This window comes from Sarcophilus harrisii, chromosome 6 (assembly GCF_902635505.1).
Source record: "Sarcophilus harrisii chromosome 6, mSarHar1.11, whole genome shotgun sequence".
Lineage (NCBI taxonomy): Eukaryota > Metazoa > Chordata > Mammalia > Dasyuromorphia > Dasyuridae > Sarcophilus > Sarcophilus harrisii.
This window is the reverse complement of record NC_045431.1, coordinates 37,180,459-37,207,726: the sequence shown is the minus strand read 5'-3', so window position 1 is coordinate 37,207,726 and position 27,268 is coordinate 37,180,459. Positions and strand designations below refer to the sequence as shown.

Genomic DNA, 27,268 nt, shown 5'->3' with positions numbered 1-27,268 from the left:
ATCTTTGTGAAGTTAGTAGTACAAGTATTAATACCCTTATTTTACAGATAAGGAAACCAAAGCTTCAGGAAGGATATAAACATCTTGTCCAACCAACAGAATTAGGAAAGATAGGACACTTTCTACCAAGGCCTTCCAACTCAGATACCTTGCTCTTTCTAAAAAGAAAGTTATAACAAACAGTGGAGGAAGGCTCAAAAGTAGTGAAGGTGAACAAAAATTTTCTTAATTTTCTCAATGTTCTCTTCTATATCTAGAAGTTTTCTATAAGCTCAAATTCTTTCACATTGTGATGAGTTTAGGCCTAAAGAAACAGGACAATATATTATATGGCAATTTACTTATATGGTGTGTGGACAAATTGAATTTTTAGAAACTGGAGATTTCTTCTATAAACATAATTTCTTCTATAAACATATATAGAAATAAAATAGATAATTAATTCAGTAAAAAAGTAGCCACAAATTTAATCTAGCACACATCAAATTATATTCTTCTAACAATGCACTTAGCAATTTAAACAAATTGAAAGAGGCAAACTTTTTGACCAGTGTATTAATTTTAACTATCATACTTGTTAAAATTTTGGAAAAGCCTAAAGAATGTATAATTTTTTAAAAAATTCACTGTGAGTTAGCAAATGTGTAAAAACAAAAAAATTTGTGAAAATAAAAGAAATCATGTCCTGAGTTTTTTTAGGCAGGAAAGGTCATAAGGGGTCAAAAGCTAATCTAGAAGTCAAGGTGATGACTTCTAGCTCATTTAATTCCCTCTAGTTACTTTAGGAAACTCTAAAGCTGTAAACTGAAGAGATGAAGGGATCCTACATTGTAGTAGTTTCCTCACATAAAAGTTCCATATGCCAATGAAATCATAGTTTCAAGTCTGTCTCTTAAGTTGCTGACAAAGTCCAGAAAAGTCTTCTCTATATTGGATGAGCAGATACTCAAAGCTTTAGCTTTAAATCGACTAAAAATTTCAGTTTAACCCTGATAATCTCAAATAAAATACCAAAATCATAACTTAATAATTGTGACCGACACCACTAAAGATCATTAAAGGTATCAACTGGCAATTTCACTCACCTGGCATTTTCTTCTTCTGGCCTTTCAACTTCATTTTCATCTGTCAAAAGAAAAACAAAAAAACAAAACAACACCGTCAATGAATCTACTCCAAACCTGGATGCACAAGTATTAATCCAATCTTTCAAAATTCACTTCGTATATCACCTACAAATGAACAAATACCTAAAACTGATTACTAGATGTTTTAAAAGTAGAAAAATCAGACCTTATTTCTATATATACTTAAGTTATTTTTAAATTTCTCAAAGGAAACCTCATCCTTCCAAACTTACTTAAAGCTATTGATAAATTGTTCTTGTCAAAACAGTCTGACTTAAGTGTGATGAAAACCTAGAATCCACGGAAGGGAGGCATGGTAGTGACTTGCATTACGTTAACTATGGAATAACAAAAACATGACACACAGTACCCAGAAGACACTGGGGTGATACTACACTTGTTCAAATGTCAAACATCTGACTGCCTGGATCAGGCAAACAGCATCAAAAGCAAGGTAAAAATATGCTCGTGAAGGTTCAGATGTCAATCACCCGGCTGCTTGATCAGGCAAGAAGCATCAAATACAAAGTTAAGCTCTTTTAGAAATATGCTCGTGAAGGTTCTGATGTCAATCACCCGGCTGCTTGATTCCGCAAAGACATCAAATAAAAGGTTGAACTCTTAGCAAATAGGCACGTGAAACCTAACCGGAGTCAGTCCCTCGAAGGCGACGTCGACAGGAGGAGGGAGGACAGACCATTGATTCCACAAGCATTTATTAACTGGCTTGCAAACACAAAACTTCCCGAGCTACTCCTAACACCCGACGGTAATCAGGGGTGATGAGCCACTATTTTATTGGCTCCATCCGGGGCGTTACTAGTAAGTCGCCAACGGAAAAAAAAGCCGAAAAAAATAAAAAAAGAAATAAGTCGCCCCCTTCGCCACTTCTTGTGTCTGAAAAAGCAGCTGCCGCTCGCCCGAGCCTCTGGCTCCATCCAGGGCTAGTACTGTTAAATCGCTAAAGAAGAGTGCCAGAAGCTCAGGGTCGGCCTCTCTGCAACTTGGTCTCCGCACGCACGGAAGGAGCCGAGCACACACGAGCCCAGGAGGGGGAGGTTGTTTCTAGTGAGAAGGGCACGAGCACCGGCCCCGGGCCATGCACGGCGGTGGGGGCACCAAGGAGTGGGCACCCTCCGGGGGCGTCCCTCGGGCCGCCCGGCTCGCGGGGGGAGGGGTTGCACGCCCCGGGGAGCGGAGGAGGAACAGGAGGAGGAGCTCCCGAGGGTTTGGGCGCGCTGCGCTCGGGCCTAGCGTCCCGGTCGGTGCCGCAGGCCGCCCCTCACCCCCACCCTGCGGGAGGGGAAGGAGAAGAGGTCCGGAGCAAACCGGCGGCGGAGGGGGAGGGGAAGGGACTGCGTACCGCCATAGAGCCACTCTTCCTCCTCATCCCCGCCGGTGCCGCCGCTCAGCTCCGACACCAGCCGCTCCACCTCCCCGGCCGACATGGCCGCCTGCGACCGGGAACAGACGCCGGCACCCCCAGTCCCCCTCTGTCCCACTTCCGAGGGGGGAGCGGGAGAGCGCGAGATGGGGAACCGCACAGGAGCGGACCAAGGCGGCGGGCGTGACGACGAGCCCCCCCCCCCGCGCCGGCACAGGTTCGCTCGCGCAAGCGCAGCCTGAACTGAGCGGCACGACGCGAGGGCAGCGCGGACAGGGGCGCGTGCGCGCGCGTGCGCGGAGGCGAGGCGGGCGCCGCCCCGCCCCCGCACGCTCCGAGAGGAGGGCGCTCCTCCCCCCAGCCCCACTTCCTGCCTCTCTGAGCATCCTTCCTCCCATTACGTCCTTTCCCTGTTTACATGGCCTGGACAAGTTTTGAAGCTCCTTAGGTGCGCTTCCACCGCCCTTGCCTACTTGGCTTAACTTCGCAGTTAACTTTTTCTCGCGATGTTTTTGCACCCAGCTCTTTCCTGTTTTGTAAAACACGAGACCGGTCCTGAGCTGCTCACTTCGGAACATCCAGAACTGGTTTTTTAACCAAGTTCCCATTGCTTTTATCCAGCCGTCTTCCTGACGCCGCCTACCTGCCCGGCTTATTCATAGAGAGTATAATCAGTTCAACAAGGGAAGACATCTCCAGAAGACTCCAGACGAAAAATGCTCTCTGCTGCCAGAGAGAGAAATGATGCAGATTAAAGCATTTACATTTTTTTTTATTTTTCCCACTTTTTATTGCGACATGGCTAGCATGAAAATGTTTTGCATGATTGCACATATATAATTGATATTATTTGCCTTTTATGGTGTGGGGGAGGGGCGATTTTTTTTTCAATGTTCATTTTTTTTTTCAAATATACAAACAAAAGAAGTTTTTGCTTTAAGATCATTTGACCCCTGACCTCGACCTTCTAATTATTTAAAACACTTCCTTGCTTTTAAGAAGTAATGCAACCTCTGTCAATAAAAAGTTATTGTAATGAAAAAAAAAATAAAGTAATACAACTTAATCGATAGATTTCCAGACTTGGATTCTGAAGGCTAAATCCCTACAGGTTTTATTAGTTCTTTTTCTGCAGGCAATTCTCAATCAGAGCCTCAGGTTAAGCTTATCTGTAAATGCATAATCATACTTTTCATTATATCAGAATTTTTAGAAAGAAGGAAAACCTTAAACATGAGCCATTAGTAGAATTGCAGAATGTTAGAACTGGAAGGGGTGTCTAGGTCATTCACACACATGAATTGCAGAGGAGCAAGCTCGGTGCCAGAAAGATAAAATCATTTACTTGAGTGGTAAATAAACTGGGATTTGAATTTCAGTCTTATGACTCCAAGACTAGGTTTTTTTCCCACTTTACTTTAAGGTCCCCCTTTTCCTTTCTTTTCATGAAAACAGCTCCAAATCCCATTTCCAAACATGTTCTCTTGTGTTATACCCTGACAGCACATTTTACTCTTCTATACTTTGTTTTACTTTTTCAGTTGGTGTTTATTGTTCATTTTTACTAGTTTTATCTGCTTCATACAATTAAGCCTATGAAACATATAGGAAATAAATATGTTGTACAGTGACTAGCATGGAAATGAATGATGAGCCAATATTTTACTGTTTGATAATGAGAGAATCAATGACTGCCAATCTTTGTAAATCCAGGTGCACTCAAGCACAAAGCAAAATCAAGCTTAGTGTGATGCATGAGAAAACATTCAGGAGACTGAGTTCTAATCTCAGCTCTACCACCTATTGGTGCTAAATAGACAAAGTTCCCAGGCTTACTTTTTGTTTTGCTTTAAGTCCTAACTTAAAATGCCTAACAGGGTGGAGCAAGTGAAAAGTATAAATTAACCCAATAATATAAATTAAATAATTAAAAAGTTAATTATAAATTAATATAAATATATAAATTATAATTTATAATTATAAATAAAAATTATAAATTAACTCTGGGCCTGGAATTAGGAAGACCAGGATTCAAATGTGGCCTCAGACATACTAGCTATGTGACTCTGGACATGTCACTGCATCCTGATTGCCTCAATTTCCTTATCTGTAAAATGAACTGGATAAGGACATGGCAGACTACTGCAGTGTCTGGACCAAGAAAACCCCAAATAGGTAACAACAATAGGTAACCTATTTTCTGAATAGGTTCAGAAAAACCCAAATGAGATCGTTTAGGATTGGACATGACTGAAACGATTGAATGACTCTAACAATATAACCAGGCCTTCTTGTTGCTTGTTATCCTTTTCTAAGATAAATGTCAAATAAATAGCTTTGTTTAATTAAACTTCAAATGTTTTACAAACTACGATGTGCTACACGATATTTCACAAATGGATTGTTTTATCAGATGGGGTGAAGGAAAATTATGATTTTCATAACAAAATGTATGTAATTAATATACTGATAATTTAGATTTCTCAGAGCTGCCTCTTTTGGTCTGAGAGTCATAATCTTACAATATAGTTTGAAATGATCAGTCAATTCTTGACAATGCTCTCCTGTATATGTTAAGTGAAGTGAATCAAAGATTGTAGAACCTGTTCTCCTTACAAAACTCTGGTCCCATTCCCCACCAAGTAACAATCCCTCTGATTTGAAATAATCACTTACAAACTGTTTCTTCCACAGGATTGGAGAACACTCATGTTGTCCTGAATTTGTGGGCCTGTCATGGGAATGCACTCAACTCCTAAAACTGATTGAATCCTAATCTACATTTCCCCTCTCTTTCCATTTATAATTTGTATATAAAATCTCTCCCTTTTCTGCAGCAGGAAGAGTTCTCCTGCATAGGAGAACTTCCCGTTTACAAACTGTATTCCTCACTCTGAGAGTGATTAATTAAATCTCTAAAACTTGTCTCTTGCTTTGTGCAACTCCAGCTATGTACAGTTTAAAGACCAAGATAGCGAAGTTTGATTAATATATCAGCACACCTGGTTCTAAGGCTAATGACAAATCAAATTAGAAAAGCTGTTTTTGGTTTATTGGATTTTTTCAATCTTTATTTTCTTCAAGTTGTGAAAGCTTTTTTGCTCTTTTTTATAAATAAAAATTATATCATTTGTCTTAAGTACTCACGCTTAATTTAATGTTGGCTTTCAATCATTATGGTATAACTTTATTATTGGTAATATTGACTTATTACATTAAAGTCTAGAAAGCACTTTGCTCACAACAATTCCATGATGAACTTAATGCCCATTTTATAGATGAGCAAATTTAGGTTAGGAGATTCTTCTATGGTAGTATGAACTGAAAGTTATCAGAGCTGAAACTCTAGCTCACATCTTTTGATTTCAACAAAAGTGTCACTACCTCACACTGCTATCTCTTTTTAATTTTGTTTGTAAAAAACAGTGTCACCTCAAAATAGTTTTTTCTTAAAAATGTTCTTTGAAAATGCTATCCACATACAGAGAAAGAACTATGGAATCTAAATGAAAATTGAAGCATAATCTTTTAATTTTTTTTTTCTTTTTCAAGGTTTTTTTCCTTTTGTTCTGAGTTTTCTTTTAAAACATGACTAATGTGTGGAAATAGGTTTAACATGATTATACATGTATAACTAATATTGAATTGCTTGCTGTCTTAGGGAAAAGGAAGGGGAGAGAAAGAAGAAGAAAAATTTGGAAAACAAAATCTTATAAAGAGGAATGTTGAAAAGTATTTTTACATGTAATTGGAAAAAATAAAATACTAAGTGGGGGAAAAATAAAATTATTTACAATTTAAAAAATTAAAAAAATTCTTAGCTTCAAGCATTAAATTTGTAAAAGAAAAATAATACTTGGCTAACTATAATAATAAATTATATTATATAATAAATATATTAATAAATAATAAATGAATAGCAAATGAGACAAAGATGTCAGAACACTTTAAAAAGCCATTTTTTTCTTTTATGTGCAAATGTTAATTGAAGTATATTTCTTTTATTATATGTCTGTTTTTCATTTTCCTTTAAACTGAATAAAGACATAATTCTATTAGACTTCTTCCATGACCTCTTAAAATCTTTATCCTCCAGTTCTTTCCCAGACCATAATGCTTATTTATATATTGGTTACATTCTCCTTCCATACCCACCTTGATCTTTGTGAATTAGATGAATTCTCTATTTTCTTTTTTTGAATCCCCACATGTTATAACCTATCTTGCCTTGCCAAACTCTTTGAATTAATCTTTCATCCTTCACCCCTATTCACATACTTTGGAAGAGAGCTGGAGAAATTGCAAAATCATGCTGACTTGGGTCCAAGACAAATTTATTTACATAATCTCATCTTGATCCTCAATGGAGCTTGCAAGGAAACCTCCTTCTTTACTTAATTATCCCACTTATTTCAGTAGTTTTTGCAAATCTTTTCATCCCTCTTCCAGAACCATATTCCCCTTCCCTCAACTTATCTCTAATCTTCTCCTTTATTAGTGTCAAATGAAGGAAGGGACCTTTCTCCTTACTGAGCTAATACCCCACTCCCAACAAGTACAAATAATCCTGTTCTGTGCTGGATTCACTACCATATTGCCAAATCTCTCAGTAAACTTCAAAATCTCCCTAAATACTGGCTACTCCCTGACACCTACAAACATAATCACATCTCATCTATTGGTATTACCTAAAGGTATCTGCACTGGATTCCTTCATTGCCTCTACCCTCTTCCTATATCTCTCATTCTTGGCTAACCTTTATTCTCACTTCTTAATTTTCTGCTATTTGGTTGGTTAGTCCTTAGTTCTCAAAGAAGACCAAAATGACATCACTATGTTAGAATCAAGTTTCGGTGTCTAACTGGCTGATCTGACCAATAAGAGCTCTGCCACAGTGGCTCAGGCACAAATAGTCCATATGATATTTGGGGTGGATTCTTTAATGTTGCACATCTTGAACTCCTTCAATTTTGCTTTGCTCATAGAGCACAGCATCTTCTCTGGTGAGGGCACACCATGCTGTGTGATCCTGTGCCAATGTCTCCTCTGTTGTACAATTAATTCTTGAGAATGAATTTTATTGAAACTTTATCATTTCTCTGCAGAAGTCTCAGGTCAATTTTTCAGCTGTACTCTCTCACCTGACTTGCAATCTCATATTTCCAGTTGTTTTTTGGACATCTCAAATTGGATGTCCCATAGACTCAAACTCAGCAGATCCAAAACTAAATTTATCTTTCCCTTCAAATCCTCCATCTTCAAAACTTCCTTATTACTTTCTTGAGTACTATCATGTTCCCAGTCTTCTAGTCTTACAATTGAAGTAGTTTTCATTGATTCCTTACTTTTTCTCACTTCCTTTTATCAGTTCTGCTGCCAAGTCCAATTGGTTCTGCCTATGAAACATTTCTTACATATACCTCTGAGAGAAATGGATGGGCATGTATTTGGTATCCACAGTTATAAAAATTAAATTGGAGAATTGAAACTTAAATTAGAAAATTGAAATCCCCCAGATTGGTGGTTAGCTTCCCCAAAAGAATTTAAGAATGTAAGCTCCTTGGGGGCAGGAACTGGGTTTTATAATCAGGAGTGGAGATCTGAGATTTGAAAAACATCTTTTGTTCTTTGTCTCTAGCCCTCCACTGGTATTTCCCCCCTTCTAGAATGTAAACTCTTTGGGGGCAGGAACTGGTTATGTAATGAGGGGTGGAGTTCAGGTCTGGTCACTTTTGTAACATCTAATTAAGAGGGAATAGGGGAGACACTTGCCTTTCTGGAAAGGAAAGAAAATCCTGCTTCAATATGAAGTCTTTGCACATTATGCCAGTTATCATGGTTTTAGAGTTGGAAGAAGTCTTAGAGATTATCTAGTCCAAACATTTCATTTTATAGTGTAAATGGGGATAGGTTACATGACTTGCCCAGAGTATATGAAAAATCTGAGATTTGAACTCCAGATCCAGTATTCTTCCCATTAAACTACTTGTCTAGATGTTGTCCAGATTCTTCTCTCTCCTTCCCTCTCTCTCTCTCTCCTCTCTCTATCTCTCTCTTCTCTTCTCCCTCCCCTCCGTGTGTGTGTGTGTGTGTATGAGTAGTTTTGGCTTCAGTTTCCTCATCTGTAAAATGAGGGGTTTGGTCGAGATGACTTCAGGGTCCCTTCTTCCAACCCTAAATTTATGATCCCTTAGGCACATAGCAGTAGGCAATACATATATATTCACATGAGACCTGAAAACCAGGCAGGCCAGTGTTAACCACATAAGTTTTCTAAGACTAGTTCCCCAAGTTCCAGGAAGGTAAGGCTAAATATTGGAATCCATATAAATGGATCCATAGCCAACAGCAACAATCCAAAGCTTGGAGAGTTCCCAGGCTTCTCCACACATGAAGGAAGTATCCCAGCATTAGTGGGTTGTGATAAGCAATTTTTGTGGGTGAGTGAATGAATGAATAAATGAAAATGTAATTATTACGTATCTATTGTGTGCTAAATACTTGGAATATAAATACGGAAAAAAAAGTGTTCTGGTTTGGGAGACGGTGGAAGAAAGAGAGGGGAGCACTCATGGAGGAGGGAAGGAATGAATGGATGCATGCATTAATGAAAGAGGAAAGGAAGGAATGAATGCATGCATCAATGAAAGAGGGAAGGAAAGAAGGAATGCATGCATTAATGAAAGAGGAAAGGAAGGAATGAATGCATGCATCAATGAAAGAGGGAAGGAAGGAATGAATGCATGCCTTAATGAAAGAGGGAAGGAAGGAAGGAATGCGTGCATTAATGAAGGAGGGAAGGAATGAATGAATGCATGCATTAATGAAAGAGGAAAGGAAGGAATGAATGCATGCATCAATGAAAGAGGGAAGGAAAGAAGGAATGCATGCATTAATGAAAGAGGGAAGGAAGGAAGGAATGCATGCATCAATGAAAGAGGGAAGGAAGGAAGGAATGCATGCATTAATGAAGGAGGGAAGGAAGGAAGGAATGCATGCATCAATGAAAGAGGGAAGGAAGGAATGAATGCGTGCATTAATGAAGGAGGGAAGGAAGGAATGAATGCATGCATCAATGAAAGAGGGAAGGAAGGAATGAATGCGTGCATTAATGAAGGAGGGAAGGAAGGAAGGAATGCATGCATCAATGAAAGAGGGAAGGAAGGAATGAATGCGTGCATTAATGAAGGAGGGAAGGAAGGAAGGAATGCATGCATCAATGAAAGAGGGAAGGAAGGAATGAATGCGTGCATTAATGAAGGAGGGAAGGAAGGAAGGAATGCATGCATCAATGAAAGAGGGAAGGAAGGAATGAATGCGTGCATTAATGAAGGAGGGAAGGAAGGAAGGAATGCATGCATCAATGAAAGAGGGAAGGAAGGAATGAATGCGTGCATTAATGAAGGAGGGAAGGAAGGAAGGAATGCATGCATCAATGAAAGAGGGAAGGAAGGAATGAATGCGTGCATTAATGAAGGAGGGAAGGAAGGAAGGAATGCATGCATCAATGAAAGAGGGAAGGAAGGAATGAATGCGTGCATTAATGAAGGAGGGAAGGAAGGAAGGAATGCATGCATCAATGAAAGAGGGAAGGAAGGAATGAATGCGTGCATTAATGAAGGAGGGAAGGAAGGAAGGAATGCATGCATCAATGAAAGAGGGAAGGAAGGAATGAATGCGTGCATTAATGAAGGAGGGAAGGAAGGAAGGAATGCATGCATCAATGAAAGAGGGAAGGAAGGAAGGAATGCGTGCATTAATGAAGGAGGGAAGGAAGGAAGGAATGCATGCATTAATGAAGGGGGGAAGGAAGGAAGGAGTGCTTGCATCAATGAAAGAGGGAAGGAAGGAAGAATGCATGCATTAATAAAGGAGGGAAGGAAGGAAGGAATGCATGCATCAATGAAAGAGGGAAGGAAGGAAGAGTGCGTGCATTAATGAAGGAGGGAAGGAATGAATGAATGCATGCATCAATGAAAGAGGGAAGGAAGGAATGAATGCGTGCATTAATGAAGGAGGGAAGGAAGGAAGGAATGCATGCATCAATGAAGGAGGGAAGGAAGGAAGGAATGCATGCATCAATGAAAGAGGGAAGGAAGGAATGAATGCGTGCATTAATGAAGGAGGGAAGGAAGGAAGGAATGCATGCATCAATGAAGGAGGGAAGGAAGGAAGGAATGCATGCATCAATGAAAGAGGGAAGGAAGGAATGAATGCGTGCATTAATGAAGGAGGGAAGGAAGGAAGGAATGCATGCATTAATGAAGGGGGGAAGGAAGGAAGGAATGCATGCATCAATGAAAGAGGGAAGGAAGGAATGAATGCGTGCATTAATGAAGGAGGGAAGGAAGGAACATGCATCAAAAGGAGGGAAGGGGAAGGAAGCAGAAAAAGGAGGGAAGGAAGGAATGCATGCATCAATGAAGGGGGGAAGGAAGGAAGGAATGCATGCATCAATGAAAGAGGGAAGGAAGGAATGAATGCGTGCATTAATGAAGGAGGGAAGGAAGGAAGGAATGCATGCATTAATGAAGGGGGGAAGGAAGGAAGGAATGCATGCATCAATGAAAGAGGGAAGGAAGGAATGAATGCGTGCATTAATGAAGGAGGGAAGGAAGGAAGGAATGCATGCATCAATGAAGGAGGGAAGGAAGGAAGGAATGCATGCATCAATGAAAGAGGGAAGGAAGGAATGAATGCGTGCATTAATGAAGGAGGGAAGGAAGGAAGGAATGCATGCATCAATGAAGGGGGAAGGAAGGAATGCATGCATCAATGAAAGAGGGAAGGAAGGAATGAGTGCTTGCATTAATGAAGGAGGGAAGGAAGGAATGAATGCATGCATTAATGAAAGAGGGAAGGAAGGAATGAATGCATGCATTAATGAAGGAGGGAAGGAAGGAAGGAATGCATGCATCAATGAAAGAGGGAAGGAAGGAAGGAATGCGTGCATTAATGAAGGAGGGAAGGAAGGAAGGAATGCATGCATCAATGAAAGAGGGAAGGAAGGAATGAATGCATGCCTTAATGAAAGAGGGAAGGAAGGAATGAATGCATGCATTAATGAAGGAGGGAAGGAAGGAAGGAATGCATGCATCAATGAAGGAGGGAAGGAAGGAAGGAATGCATGCATCAATGAAAGAGGGAAGGAAGGAAGGAATGCATGCATTAATGAAAGAGGGAAGGAAGGAAGGAATGCATGCATTAATGAAGGAGGGAAGGAAGGAAGGAATGCATGCATCAATGAAAGAGGGAAGGAAGGAATGAGTGCGTGCATTAATGAAGGAGGGAAGGAAGGAATGAATGCATGCATTAATGAAGGAGGAAGGAAGGAATGCATGCATCAATGAAAGAGGGAAGGAAGGAATGCGTGCATTAATGAAGGAGGGAAGGAATGAATGAATGCATGCATCAATGAAAGAGGGAAGGAAGGAAGGAATGCATGCATCAATGAAAGAGGGAAGGAAGGAATGAGTGCGTGCATTAATGAAAGAGGGAAGGAAGGAATGAATGCATGCATTAATGAAGGAGGGAAGGAAGGAAGGAATGCGTGCATCAATGAAGGGGGGAAGGAAGGAAGGAATGCGGGCATCAATGAAAGAAAACAGCAGCTGTTCCGCGCTTGCAGCGAGCATCTGGACACAAACTGGAGGAGACGCTGGGCACTGGCAGGGAGCTCTCAGTGAAATGGACTTGAACGAGGGGGCTGCAAGCCGAAAGCAGGTTGTTCCAAAGCCAGGAGGAAAGGCAAGGGGTGTCGGGTTACTTTTTCTTTTCTTTTCATCCCGTAGAGTGTGCCCAGGTCACCCGCGCCTCCGGGTGCCCGCTTGCTTCCCGAACGCAGCAGCCCGATCGGAGCCGCCTCCTCCCCTCCCCAGCACCGGGGAGAAGCCGGGCAGACACACCCACCTTTTCCTCCCCGGCCGCTCCCGGACCCGCCAATCGGCGCGCGGCTTGGTTCCTACGTCATCACCCGGCGCCCGCAGTGGCCGCGTCAGAGGGCGTACCACGTGTACCGTGTTGACTGTCACCTCCTCCCTGGGGCTGTAGTAATTCGGGGCGGTCGCGGCGGCCGGAGCCGGGTCCCCGCGGAGATGAGCGCCCCGGGCGTGCAGTCTTTCGCCCAGCAGGCCTGGGAGCAGGTGCTGGCCAAGGCGAAGAGGGCCGTGGTCTACCTGGACGCCGCCTGCGCCGAGAGCCTGCACTGGAGCTGCGGCCCGGAGCGGCTGCTGGCCGCCGTGGGGGGGCCTGCGCGGGACGTGCGGGAGTTCGGCCCGCGGGCGGCCGGGGGCGGGCCCGGGCAGCCCAAGGCCTTGTTCGTGCTGAGCGGCCTGCTCAAGGGCCGGGCCGTGGAGACCCTGCGCGCCCTGGTGGGGCGCAGCCGCTTCCAGTACTGCGTGGTGGTCACCGCCGTGGGCCACCCCGCGCACCTGACCGCCAGCCACCTGCCGGCCGGCGCCGTGGCCGAGCTGGAGGGGCGGCAGCCCGTGTTCGAGCAGCTGGAGGAGAAGCTCTGCGAGTGGATGGGCAACATGAACTACACGGCCGAGGTGCTGCACGTGCCCCTGCTGCTGGCCCCCCTCGCGCCGCACCTGGCCGTGACCCCGGCCTTCGCCTCGCTCTTTCCGCCCCTGCCGCGGGACCTGAGGCTCCCCCACGGCGCCCGGCCGGACAGGAGGAAGCCCGCCAGCCTGGCCGAGCTGGACGCCGCCAGCCTGAGCCCCGAGCTGCAGCTGCAGCTCCGGTGCCTGGTGTCGGGCCTCAGCGCCTTCTGCGAGCACCTCGGCGTCCGCGAGGACTGCTTCTCCGTGGGCGGCCTCAGCCGCGTGCTGGCCGCCGACCTGGCCGCCTACGCCCCGGCCAAGAGCCGCCGCAAGGCGGCCGCGGCCCGGGCCTCGCTGCTCTTCGTGGACCGGACGCTGGATCTCACAGGTGGGTGGCGGGCCGCGGGTGCTGGGACACGCCCAAGTGCGGGCAGGGTCTCTGCCGCCGCACCACCGCCCGGGCCTGGGGCAGGGGCAGGCCGCTCTAGCGCTGGGGCTCTTTAGAAAGCTCGCCCGGCAATTATTAATGCTGTAAAGTTACCCATGTATATATCCTGTAAATAAAAGGCTATTAAATAAAAAAAAGAAAACTCGCCCGGAAAACACCTACTTTGGGGGAAAAACGGTAAAATGTAGCACGCTGCATCCGTTGTCTTTGGATTGAACGTCACAGACATAAACTGCCGCTTGGCCTTGAAAAGCCATAAGCTAATTAGCAAATTGAGCCTTCTATGCCAAAGTAAATTGTATGATTTACTTATTGTATGATTTAATCATGGACAGAAAAGTGACAAACAAAATTAGAGCATTTAACTCATTTGTCCATCCAGAAAATGACATCTTCTAAATAAACAGAGGGACTTCCTGCTTTTTCTTGTTACATTCAGAGGATAGCAGTCATGTATTCCAGATCAGACCTCTACATTATAGAGGACACTCTAGTTAAAAACCTGTGATTATTAGCATTTCCGGGATTGATTGGGAAATAAACCTTTACAAAGTGTTAATTAGTTGATGAGATTGTTTGGGATTCATAGATAAATTAAGAGCATCTATATATGCTCTTAATATATCTATGGATATATATATTCATAGCATATATATAAGTGTATGGAAATTTAGATTTTAGTTTTAGTGATAAGAAATTGTCATGTTGTATCATGCTGTTAACTCAGCGTGGCTGCAGAGAATCACTTGGGGCCTAGTTCATCTTTCTCCAACTTTGTCATAAGATAGTTGTTTTTTGGGAGAAAACATTTGCGCACCATATTTAACATTTCCGTGAAAGATCTGTGAAAATGTTTTTTAACAATTTTCCACAAGGCAAAAATGTGTGATTTAATTTATTGCATTGTTAAGTTGATCACTCATGTCCTCTTTTTGTCTTATTTCCAGTTAGATAAGCATTGAGCTCCTGGCAATTGGGTTCTATATGCTTTTTATATCTGGAAAGATAGGTAATGCCTTTCTTGCTGTACAACTGTTTTCATAGTGGGAGCATTATTTGCCATGTATCTCCTGTGCTTATGTCTGTGATTTGCAGATGCCAAAGAGAGTTGTTATCCTGTTCTGTCGGACCTTACAATGAAAATGAGACCACAGTGATGCAGAAAGCAAAAATATCTACAAAGAAGAGAGTTAGCTTTATACGCTGATTGCCAATTAGGGATACATTGGAATGTATGCAAAGAATACACTAGCTTTCCTTCTCAAAATACAGATCTTTGAAGGATACTATCTCGAATCAATCAAACAGCAGATAATTATTAGTAGTCTATTGTATCCTATGCCTGGGAGGTTCAAGAACAAAAAATAAAAGAATTCTAGAAGAAAAGAAAAGGAACAGATCTAAATTGAGTATGAGATGATAAATGTTGCAGGAACATTAGGACTGCTCTTTTGCTGAGAAAATACAGCGCTACTGCTTACTAAAAGAGTCCAAGTAGAAGAGAAGCAACTTATCCAGGAGGAAACTTAGAAGAGATACAGGTGCCACATGATGTAGACTCTTCCCTAAAAGAAATCACTAATATCTAGGTCTTCAAGGACCCTGGGTGTGTTAGTGGAAGAATGTGATTTAGGTTTGTGAGTAAACTATTCACATTTTGGTCCTTGCTGCTTTTCATTTCTGTTAAGTAAATACTATGATTATTCTATTAAGTAAATACTATTATTATGCTTGCTTTTTGCCTTATCATTTAGGCAAATGTTTCATGTTTAAGAGTCAGTGGTGTCATGGCCATTTTTATATCAATGGGAAGTATCCAGGGTTGGGGCTCAGGAGGTAGAGTTATATAACTAGTAAAAGTTTTTCCTTTTCATACCAATTATCCCTCGGACCCTGAAAGAGTTTGCTAGTAGAGTGGTCATACTTATACTGAAGAAGTGCTCCATTTCTCATACTTGCTGGTGTGACTACAGACTGGAGTGAATGAGCCAGCCCAGAAAGATAGAAAGGGGATGCAGCTATTATATCAGGAGCCAGGTCTTCAATGACTTGATTCCACATCCATGCTATACCAGTTAGAGAACAACACAGTGTCATATTCTACCTTGGTCAGACTACATCTGGAGTTCTTTTTTTTTTTTTTTTTTTTACAAAAATGTATAAGTCTGTATTAAAAAAAAAAAAGTCCTGAGGACAATACTAAAGAAGGATTCATTCAGTTTTCTAGTGCCTCCTTTCTCAACCTTGAAAAACTGCGATTTTATTTTACTGATGTAACTAACCATCAATCTTTTGGCATGTGGTGTATTATAAGTGAGCTTTCTTCTTGTATCTTAAATATGGTAAATCCTCATAGTTATAGTTAGCTTTAGGGATTGGGAATAAGTAAATGTAATTCAAATATGACTTTTGATCTTGCCTGATCAAATTGAATTGAGTTGGAGTTCTCAAATGGTTGGTTCTTTATCAGATGATGTCTGTTGCACCTAGTGATTATACATTTTAGTTCCATTTAGAGAAGTCAGATAATATGTTGGTCCATTCTTTTGTGGAGATCTTATAGAAGAGTGTCATCATGATTCTGTGTCAGTAAACTGACATCTGGTATATTGGTCTATATCACATTTCATTTGGGTGAATATGAAAATTGTCAAAACAATTTATGAACTTTATTGATATTTAAATGGACCTGATTTCATCCTGTAGTGATATAGATTACTATCAATATATGCAGGCTCTTTCATTCTATGATATTCTTGTTTATTTTCTCCTGCAAATTCAGTGGTTTCAATCATGTTTATATATCTGTTGACAGTGGGGTTTTTTTTTTTTTTTTTACAATTAAGGACTTAATGATTTTTCATTCATTTATTTAAATTCTTCCCAAACAGTGGTATTATGTGATCTGTAAACATCTGGTTTATCAGCAACAATATTACTGTTTAAAAAAAAAAAAAGTATGACCAGTGACTTTTATTTGTAATTTTGGTGTGTCATCTTTTTGTGGTCATCTACCCCAAAGCATCAATCATTTACATTCTTTAGAGCTTTTAGGCCCTTTGTGTCTTCCTTGATTGGTAATTATAATTAGTAAATTCATTTGTTTACTTTATTCAACATTTTGAACATATAGAAAGTTTAGGTTTTTTTCATAAGATGTGACTAGCAGTTCCTGCTTGAACCTTTGTGACTTTCAGAGCAGATTTTTGTTATACATGGAGACCACCGGGAACTTCTGTTGCTGAAGACCTTGAGATAGCTGCTTCAACCATTGTTGCACAGAGCATTTAATAGTTGCATTCATAGGTAGCTTTGCCTGCTGATTGGCTTCCAAGAATAATTTAGAGGTTAGATTTGATTTATATAACTTGGGCCTTGTTTCCTCTCCTTTTCCCTTATGACATTTGACATCAGCCAGGAGGTTTTACTAATGGTCTTCATGTTAAAATTCGACAATTTGTGGAAAACTCAGAATTGATTTTTCCTTTATTGGTTTGACCCTTTTAGATTTAAGAAGAATGAAAACCTTTTTCTTGGATTAAATCCAGCAGACTAAGGACTAACCCTTAAAAGACAGAGGGAATGTTGATATTGTGGAGAGATTATGTATCTGAATAAGTACTACCATACATCATTGCAAGACTCAGAAACTCAGAATAGTTATTGGACTCCCTATGATTTCAGTGGCCAAAACAAACACTTTTTTTTTTTTTTAACTTTCAACTATGGCAACAAATTCAAGCACTTTTCTCCCTGAGAGAAAAGTTTGCCACAATAATCTCTTATTTTGAAGTGTTGTGTTTGAGGTAATGTGGAGTAGTAAGAGAATACTCGACATAGATATAAGAAAACCTGAGTTCAAATCTTCTCTCAGACACTTACTAGTTCTGTGATCCTGGGTAAGTCACTTCCCCTAAAACTCAATTTCCTGACCTAATAAAAAGTCATCATTAAGAGCATTTTCTCCCCATAGAGTTATTGTGAGGATCATATAAATAAATATATGCATTGTTTTGCAAACCTTTAAAGACAATATAAATGTGAACTATTATTCTTACTATCTAAGGCAGGGGTCCTCAAACTTTTTAAATAGGGTGCCAGTTCTGTCCCTCATTCTGTTAGAGGGCCAGACTATAGTAAAAAAACTTTGTTTTGTGGGCCTTTAAATAAAGAAACTTCAAAGCCCTGGGTGAGGGGGATAATCGTCCTCAGCTGCTGCATTTGGCCCCTGTAGTTTGAGGACCCCTGATCTAAAGTAATCCCAAATTGGTGATCTATTTGATAAAAATAAGCAGCTATGATTTTTACTACTTGATGCATTTCAAACAAGGTTTTCTATCCTAAGCATTATAATACCATGACTATAAAAATCACAAGCCTAACTAACTGGCTGTCAGCAGAATCTCAAAATGCTTTCCTACATATTCACTCTCTTTGTAAGAAGCAAGAATTAGGCAAAATTAGCAGGATTATCAATTACTATATCTCCTTCATATGTTTCTGAAAATTATTTTTAGGTAGCTTTTTTTGGGTATTGGTCATTTCCTGATTTGCTACTCCATGTCATAGTCCAGATGTCTTTTTTAAAGAAAAAGCTATGTAAAATAGTCAGAAATAGCTAGCAGATCTAACAGTACATGCAATGTTCTATGCCTCTAATTCCTCACTTCTCAACTCAGTGGAAGCACATGTCCTTTCAGCCTATGGTGAATATGTTTGCATATGTAAGACCTGGTTTTTACTTCCTTTGTGTTACATTCCCAGAGATGGCAACATGGGGTCAATTGAGTATGGATAGCAAATATTCACTTTTCATAAGGAATTCCACCTTGTCTTTTTTCAGAATAGTTGGACAAATTCCCAGCTTCAGCAACAATGTAAAAGTATTCTCATCTTCCCACAATCCCTCTAATATTTGCTAGTATCATCTTTGCCAATTTGAGTATGAGGTGAATTGTTTAGATTTGTATTTTTCTTACTAGCGACTATTTTTTCATGTGTTTGTTAATTTATTTGGAAAACTGTTAATATTCCTTGTCTATCTATCTCTTTTTGAAGAATGGCTCTTAATGGATGTATCTTATATAGCAAAACCACAGTTCCCAAGTTATACGACATGAAAATAATCCAGGACTCCCCAATATCCAGTCATCCAAGTCAAGTCTTGGCAATTCCATTTTTTCTTTCCAGTTCTTTTGCTTTTTGTATCCACATCCTATTCCCTCTAAAACTATAGTCCAGGCTTGTATTATCTCTTATATCAGTTATTATAAAAGTCTTCTAATTGGTCTGCTATATTCATTTCTTCCCTTTTCCCAATACATGCAAACACTTGACAGCAAAACTGGTATTCCAGAAGTATTGAAGACCGACCATATCACTCTCCTCTCACCTCTTATTTTCCTCTTTATAAGTTCATTTGCTTGAGTCTTACTCTTGTTTTTCTTTGTCCTGTCTGAAACCTCAAAGCTTGGGCAGAAGTCTCTTCCTCAAGATCTCTGGAATAATAAATAAATTGAACTCTCCTGAATGTCTGTGAAATCTAGCAAGGATTCTATATTCAAAAGATCTTGCAAAGTTCCTTGTAACATAGAAGCATGTCCAGATAAGGTGTGGAGCCAAGATGGTGAAGAGTAGACAGAACATTGCCTGATCTCTCCCCAGCTTCCCTCAGAATCAAAGCTAAATCAAGCCTCTGAATAGAATTTGGAGTGACAAAACCCACAAACATTTGAAGTGTAATAATTTTTCAGCTTAAGACATCTTGGAAGGACTTCAGAAAAGGTGTCTCTCAACTGGGCAGAGGGAAACATGGCCCAGTGCACGTTTAGCAGCCAGGGTTGGGGAAATCTAGCTGGAAGCTCTTAGCCAAAGTATAGCAACTCTGGCTACTCTGATGGGTTCAGAAGGCTAGTGGATCTGCAGACTAGATGTGAGACCTCCAAGACAATCACAAAAAGTAAATCGTGAGCTTCGGAACTCAGCATAACAGGCAGGACTTGGTCAGGCCCACCCAACACAGTAGAACCACTGGCCCCAGTGCAGGCAATGAGTGGCCCCTACCCCTCTGCAAAAAGAAGCTTAGAACAATATTTCCTGTGCCCTAGGAGCAGAGCTCAACTTTTTAAAATGAGCAAAAAAGCAAAAAGAACTCTGACCTTAAAAAGCTACTATGGAGACAGGGAAGATCAGAACACAAATCCAGAAGAGGACAGCAAGAGCAAAATGCCTACAGTGAACTTTCAAAGGGGGGTATGAGCTAATCTCAAGCTCAAAAGGCACTCTTGGAAAAGCTCAAAAAAGGATCTTGAGAGAAAGAGAGAGAAAGAAAAAAAAGAGAGAGAAAGACAGAGAGAGAGAAGAAAATGGGGGAAAATGAGAGCACGGGAGAATTATGAAAGAATTATGAAATAGCTTGAAAAAGGAAGCACAAAAATTGAAGAAAACAACTGCTTAAAAAATAAATTTGGTGAAATGGAAAAAAAAACACTTAAGGAGAGAGGGAGGGAGGGAGAAAAATTTGGAACACAAGGTTTTGCAAGATGAATGTTGAAAACTGTCTTTGCATGTATTTTGAAAAATAAAAAAAACTTCTTAAAGACTAGAATTGGCAACATGGAAAAAAAAATCCACTGAACAGAACAAATCCTTTAAAAGTACAATTGGCCAAATGCAAAATGAGGTAAAAAAGCTATAAGAAAATAATTCACTAAAAATTGGAATTGGACAGGTGGAAGTGAATGACTCAAATGAGATAAAAACAAACAAAAAAAAACAAAAAAGAAAAAAGAAAATGTAAAATATCTCATTAGAAAAGAAAAAAAATCTAATATAGACCATCTAAGAATTTTTGAACTCCTTGAAAGCTGTAAAGGAGTAAAACTTTGAGTTGATGCACTGAGGTCTGAAAACAGAGCATTTAAGGCTAATTACCTATTGGATAATACTCTATTAGCATAAGCTTGGAAAATGGTCCTTCCCACTATTCTGTGATGGTTCATTCTTTTGGTGTATACAGAGAATAGTGGGAAGGATTAGGGGGGTGGAGTAAGTCAAGCCAGAGTCACTTTTGGTGGTAGACAAAGAGAAAGGAAGGTCGTGGATATTCTGCGTCCATCCTATTCACTTCTACCCCTAAGGACCAAGGACTTTTGCTTTTCCTGACTCCGGCTGATTCTAAGGTATCCAGGGTGCTAACTCGGTCTTCACAGAAAGCTATGTGGAAATATGTTTAAAAAGAATTGCACATATTTAATCTATATTGGATTATTTGATTTCTAGTAGAGGGGGAGGAGAGAAGGGAGGGAGAAAAATTTGGAATACAAGATTTTGCAAGAGTGAATGTTGAAAACTGTCTTTGTATGTATTTTGAAAAATAAAAAGCTATTATTTATAAAAAAAAAGTAAAAAAAAAGAATTAAGACCAAAAAAATCCATTGGAATTGCCTTGAATGAGTTCATTGTTGAAAAGAGCCAAGTTAGACAACATCTTTCAAGAAATCATTAAGGAAAATTGCCTTGATATCCTAGAATTCAAAAGTAAAATAATCATTGAAAGAATCCACCAGTCCCCTAAAAAAGACTCCAAAATGAAAACTGCAAGGAATATCATAACTAAATTCCAGAATTATCAGATTAAGAAGAAAATACTACAAGCAGACGGAAGGAAACACTTCACATATTGAAGAGCCACAATAGCTTCCACATTAAAGAATTGAAAGATCTAGAGTACGATAATATGGAGAGCAGAGGAGCTTGAACTCCAACCAAGAATCAATTACCCAGAAAAATTAAGCGTCATCTTTCATGGGAAAAAATGGACATTCAATGAAATAGGGGATTATCACTCATTTCTGACGAAAAGACCAAAGCTGAACAGAAAATTTGATCTTCAAACACAGAACTCAAGAGAAGCATAAAGAGGTAACAAGGAAGAAAAAAAAAAGCTGTTTTTTTTTTTTTTTTTTTTTTTTAAAGTTATAGTGTTTATATCCCTACATAAGAAGATGAAATGTGTAACTCTTGAGAACTGTTATTTTTGTCAGGGCAGTTAGAAGGAGTATACTTAGAAGGTGAATGTATAAGTTGACTTTAATATTATGATGTAAAAAAATTAGACGTGACAAAAGGTTTGTACTGGGAGAAGAGGAAAGGGGAGGTAAAATATGGTAAATTACATTGCATGAAGAGGCACAAAAGACCTATTAAGGTAGAGGGAAAGAAGGGAGGGAGATGAGCATTGTTTGACCCTTAATCTCATCAGAAGAATACCATACATATTTAGTTTGGTATAACAATTTATCTCACCCTGTAGGGAAGTAAGAGGAAAGGGAGAAAGGAAAATGGGAGAGCTAATAGAAAGAAGAAAAGTCAGACGGTGAAAAGGAAGAGGAAGCTGAAAAAAGGGAGGCCAAATTGAGAGAAGTGGTGATAAAAAGGGTAAAAGGAGAGAGAAAAATATATGCCTGGAAAACATAGGGTGGCAGAAAATAGAGAGTTAATAATCTTAATTGTGAATGGGATGATCTCTCCTATAAAATGGGAGTGGATTCAAAAACAGAATCCTATAATATATTAATATGCATAGTAAACAAAAACAAATTCCCTCAATTATTATATAAAAACGGATGTCTCATTGTGCACATTAAATCATCACTTCTCTCTCATGTAATAAGTCATGCATTTATTAAATATTACTACATGCTCTGTACTGTTTCATTGCTGAGAATCCAAATCCAAATCCAAAGAAAAGCTTTTCTGCCCTCAAGGAGATTACATTCTGCTGAGAGGAAAAACCTTCAAAAAATGGAAGTTGTAAAGGATTTGGGTGGGGAAGGGAGAAGAAAAAGGAATGAGACATGGCTGGCTTGGGGGACCTCCTTGAGGGGAAGTTTTGTTGGAGTTAACATTTGAAGGAGAGTCTGCAGGGGAGGGTTTAGGATGTAGAAATGGACATAGAAAAGGAAATCAGAAGTGCAACCTGAAGAAGAATGTCTTGCAGGTATTTTAAAATTGTTCTTCTGGTTCTTCTCATTTCATTTTTCATCATTTTATAACAGGAAAATGATAAATGTTGGAAGAGATGTGGGAAAGCAGACATTCTGACCCCGTGAATGGGTTCAATCAAAACAATTTGTAGTTGTACACAAAGAATTACTGAACAATGCATCCCTTTGACCCAACTATTTTACTGCTAAGCCTAGCCCCAAAGGAGATCAAGGAAAGAACAAGAAGCCCTGTATGGGCAAAAATATTCCTAGGAGCTCTTTTTGTGATGGAAAAAAACCTAGAAACTAAGGGGATAATTCTCTTTTGAGGACTGATTCAGAATTTCATGACTTCCACTTACATTTACCTTTCTGAGTTGCGATGTTTCAGAAGGCATTAAGGTGTCACAAAAAAGGCACAAGACAAGACTGGTAATAAGAGATTTATGTTCTAGTTCATTGTTCTGCCTTTATTGACAGAATGGCCTTGGAGAGTTCATTTAAACTAACCAAGATTTATTTCTTATCAACTGCCAACCACCCATAGGGCAAGCAAACTAGCCTAATTTAAGCAGCAGCAAGGTGTGTGTACACACACATACACACACACACACACACACACACACACACACATAGAGCAAGACAAAACAGACAAGAAACATAGGGACAGAGACAGAGCAAGAAAGATAGAAGGCAGCAGGGTGGCAGCATGTGCCAGGCTAGACAAGCCACCACTTTAGCTACTTAACTCCCCTTAGACCTTGGTGGAGACAGCCCATGATCTTGAACCCAAGAGCCTTGGGAAAAACCTTGCTTCTAGCACAGTGCCTTCAGATAACATCCTAAGAAGCAGGCATGCATTGTTGGGATGTACTCTGGCAGTCGTTTCTGCAGGTACTATCACCATAGCTACTGAAGAACCAGGAAAGAAAGTTCTTTAACACCAGAGTTTTGGACATTGTCAAATGGTTTGACATCAGTCAAAGATACGGTTTTGTCAGTAGAAGTAGCATTTTTTTTTTTTTTAATTTTAATTTTTATTTATTTATTTAATTTTATTTTTTTAGTAGAAGTAGCATTAAAGAGGCATTGCTGTCGCTTTTGCTGCTGTGCCCAAAGAACCATGGGATTTTCCATCTGGCCCACAGCTAAAGCCTTTTTATTTCTCTCATTAGAATGTGACCTTTAGGTCAGGGATGATCTTTTTCTATTCCTATTTTCATTGCTATAGACATAGTAAACATTTAATAACTGCGTCATTTAGTCGTTCATTTCTGTATCTGGAACATGAATAAGTTAGCCTAGGCAACCTCTGAAGTCTTTTCTACTTCCAAAATTTTATGACTTCTTAGTTGGTGGCAAAACCTTATATAATATTTAACTTGCTTCTGAAGACTGATTGACTATATGTTGGTTTTTTTCTCCCATTCTCTAACCATTTTTATTCTAATTTTTGTTTCAATAGGAGCTGTTGGACACCATGGAGACAATTTAGTAGAGAAGATAATTTCATTTCTTCCCAAACTTCCAGGCCACACAAATGATGTGATGGTTAATATGGTAGAACTCACTGCGTTCCAGACAAAGGAAGAGAATTATACACTCGTAGCACCTGGCTGCTTAGCCCAATCCAAGTAAGATGTGCTTCTTCTTTTTTCTTCCCAAAGGAATGTTTCTCTGCGATGGGAACACCGAGCAAAACTCTTTTCTGGCTGACAAAATCTTTAGTGGATAGCATTTAAAATAATTTTCTCTAACTTTATAATAGCTGTATCCCACAAACATTCGAATAAATCAAAGTGTAGAATTTCATAGAAGTATCATATAAGATTGTCCTCAAGAATACTTAAGGGAGTTGATATATGACTTTCCATTTCGCACACCTGGAATTACATGATATGTAAGTTTTCTCAGCCTTTCTCCTATTATTCACATAGCTATTACACAGTCCATGTGGTTCTGGAACTGTATTATAATTTTCTGTGTAAATTATATGTTGTTTTTCTTGGTCTTCCTCCCTTTTTCTTTCAAATAAATTATGGCCAGAAATGATGTAGATATAGAAAGAGTGAAGTGAGCTTCTTGACTTTCTTCATTGTAGAAGCATTATTTTGGAAATGAAAAAATATATTTAGACTTCTTTTATGGTAATTTTTTATATTTTTAAGCAAAATATTGAATTCTTCCTATTATGATCTTTCAGTCACAGAAAGCTTTATAATTTAGAAATCAATAATATCAGTGTAATTGTTAATTTTGATCTACTAAAATTTATAACTATTTTATGGAAAAAAATTAGCTGCGTTTGAGTGTCGGCTATAGACAAAAGAAGAGAAGAAACAGAACCACAGACTCTGACCAGTGTAAAGGGACTGTAGCAAACCATACCAGAAAGAAAATCCCATTGTACCCTAAAAGTGGTCATTAAGCCTTCAAGAATCTTTTAGAGGAATCCTTGCCTGGAAAAAGTCTGTACATACATCAGAAACAGGGAAGTACAGAGAATAGGCAGATCTTTGATGAGTGTCCATTGTGTACCTCATATTGGGCTGGAAATGCTTTGTAGAAATAGGAAAGAAATATGATGTATTTCAAATATCTTTAGATGTCCTAGAAGAGCCTTGGATTTAGATTTAGAAGACTATGATTTATATCCCAACTCAATTCCACCTTATGGATGGATGTGCATTTGGTCTTTGGTCAAGTTACTTCTCTTGGTGAACATCTCCTTTCCTCATGTTTAAAATCGAAGCTTGTTTAAATGATGCCCAAGATCTTTGCCAGATACAGCATCCTGTGATTCTAGACTTTGGCCAGACATTGTGGAAGAGGTAGCTTTAATTATGAATTCAACTTAAGAGTGAGGGCAATGGCGATTTGGGGAGGTGGGATAGATAGGGGAAAGAAACAGGATAAGCAAAAGCCTGTAAAAGTATAAAGTTGAGGAAGGAAACAGACCAGCTCAATGGGAGCATTTGTGGGAGAGAAAAAGTGGGGCCAGATCATTGAGAGCCTCTAAACTGGTTCTACTGGATCACATAGGCAGGGGGAAGCCATTGTGGGTTCTTGGTCAGGAGAACGATCTGAAGAAACTAGTGGTTTACAGAGAAAGAGAGACAGAATTTGGCTGTCCATGTTGATGATAAAAAGATATAATACTAAATGATAGCTAATTTTCAGGTCATTTCTAGGACTCTAATAAGAATAAAGATAATCTAGGCAAATAACTCTTATCATCTGGCTTGTCTGATTTTGGTCCCTTTCTTATTTCAATATAAGTGAACAGTCTGTAGAGTATCTTAAATGATATGATCCATAATTTTAATTTTATATGAGGAACAATTTACAACCTCTTGGTTTAAATAGGGAATTAAATCTAGTGTGCAAGGAGAAGGATTCTTACTATTATAGCTGATCAGATTAATGCCACTGAAAGTAGTCCAATTTAGAAGTTATTGGAGTGGTTTGCAGACACAAAGCAGTTAGAATTTCAGTTAAGGTTTTGTTCTTACAAATGGAAAAGAAGAGCTGGTACTGAGAAATTCCACTTGCTGAAACGAAGCAGAAGTTGAAATTTAAGTGTTTTAGAGATCAGTTAAACCCACCTGAACAAAGGAATGAGAGAAAAATGCATTGAAGCAGCATTTAGTAAGCACTGTCCTAACGGGTGGGAGAACAAATAGAAAAGGAGAACATTCTCTTCTCCCTAAGAGCTCATATTCCAGTGGGCGAGGTTTCACGTGGCAGGTTTAGAGTACAATGGGAAATCAGATAACAATGTCTCTCCTTTAAACTAATTTTCTTGGACAAAATCGCCTCATTTTCTGATATTGAAGCATTGACAATGTCATAGACTTTCTATTCTGAGTCTTCAGTGGCTGCGACTACAGCCTCCATACAAGCAACTTCCAGGCTGTGCCTTGGCAGGGGTGGCTTCCAAGGCTGAAGTCTGAGGGTACTGGACTAGAAGCGTTGCTATTCTCAAGGCTCTTGGGTTCAGAGTGCTAAATTGTGTACATCGAGATCTGAGGGGAGATGGGGCCAAGGTGATGGGTCTGGTGTGGCTTACCGGTATGGGCTGCCCATCTCTCAGGGCTCTTAGGGCTTTAGCTAGGCTGACTTGACCATCCTGTGGTATTGATTGGTCGGCTTTTGGTGGAAATGGGTGTTTTTTTTATAGAAATTGCTTCCTCAGATGTTGACTGTGAGAGCTGGCATGGAAACAGGAATTGTAGTCTAGAAATGCTGCCATTCTCAGAGCTGTTGTACTTATATTGAAGTGGCAAGCATTTCTATTGCATCGTTACCAGCGGTCATCCTGAAGACCTCTGGCAACAGGTGAAGTTAACCTCATACCACTTTTTCACATTATTATTTTTAGTATTTCCTTATATTGGGCCAACATCTACCCCGCACTTGTGATCTTTACTTTGACTTTTGGCCTCTGGGACCAAGCTGGATCGGCTTCTTCCTTATTCCATGGGGATAGTCCTTCCCATGCTTGAAACTATTAGACTCTTCCACTGAGTCTCCTCTCCTGGCTGAAGATGCCCTTTGTTTTTAGCACAGCTTTGCGTATTGGATGGAATGCCAAGTTTGGATTCAGGAAGAACTAGATTCAAATTTAGCCTTTGATACTTACTTCCTGTAGGGTCCTTGACAAGTTACTTAACCTCTGAACCTTAGCTTACTCCTTACCGTTAATCAGTAAGTCTTAGATGGGTTTGCATTACTGTAAGAAATTGCCAGGCCAGGAATATTGTACACTGAAAAAGTC

General features: G+C 39.8%; 2 protein-coding genes across 6 annotated transcripts in view; one reads left to right on the top strand and one right to left on the bottom strand.

Moving 5' to 3' along the window:
- FIP1L1 (factor interacting with PAPOLA and CPSF1) overlaps nt 1-2,764 on the bottom strand; it is a 75,284-nt gene extending 72,520 nt beyond the window's left edge. For 2 of the 4 annotated variants that reach the window (XM_031942614.1, XM_031942615.1), the window contains exons 1-2: nt 2,491-2,763; nt 1,086-1,125 (exon numbers count right to left, since the gene is read on the bottom strand). In XM_031942614.1, the coding sequence (XP_031798474.1) occupies nt 1,086-1,125; nt 2,491-2,575 (125 nt within the window). In that variant the 5' untranslated portion in view covers nt 2,576-2,763. Of the gene's footprint in view, nt 1-1,085; nt 1,126-2,490 lie in introns of all 4 variants that reach the window. The other 2 variants (XM_031942612.1, XM_031942616.1) reach the window with 2 other exon arrangements.
- Nucleotides 2,765-12,527: 9,763 nt separating this feature from the next.
- SCFD2 (sec1 family domain containing 2) overlaps nt 12,528-27,268 on the top strand; it is a 386,919-nt gene continuing 372,178 nt past the window's right edge. For both annotated transcript variants that reach the window (XR_004230411.1, XM_031943952.1), the window contains exons 1-2: nt 12,528-13,444; nt 23,957-24,125. Coding sequence is in view for 1 of the 2 variants with exons in the window: in XM_031943952.1 (XP_031799812.1) it covers nt 12,607-13,444; nt 23,957-24,125 (1,007 nt within the window). In the remaining variant the exon portion in view is untranslated. The remainder of the gene's footprint in view (nt 13,445-23,956; nt 24,126-27,268) is intronic.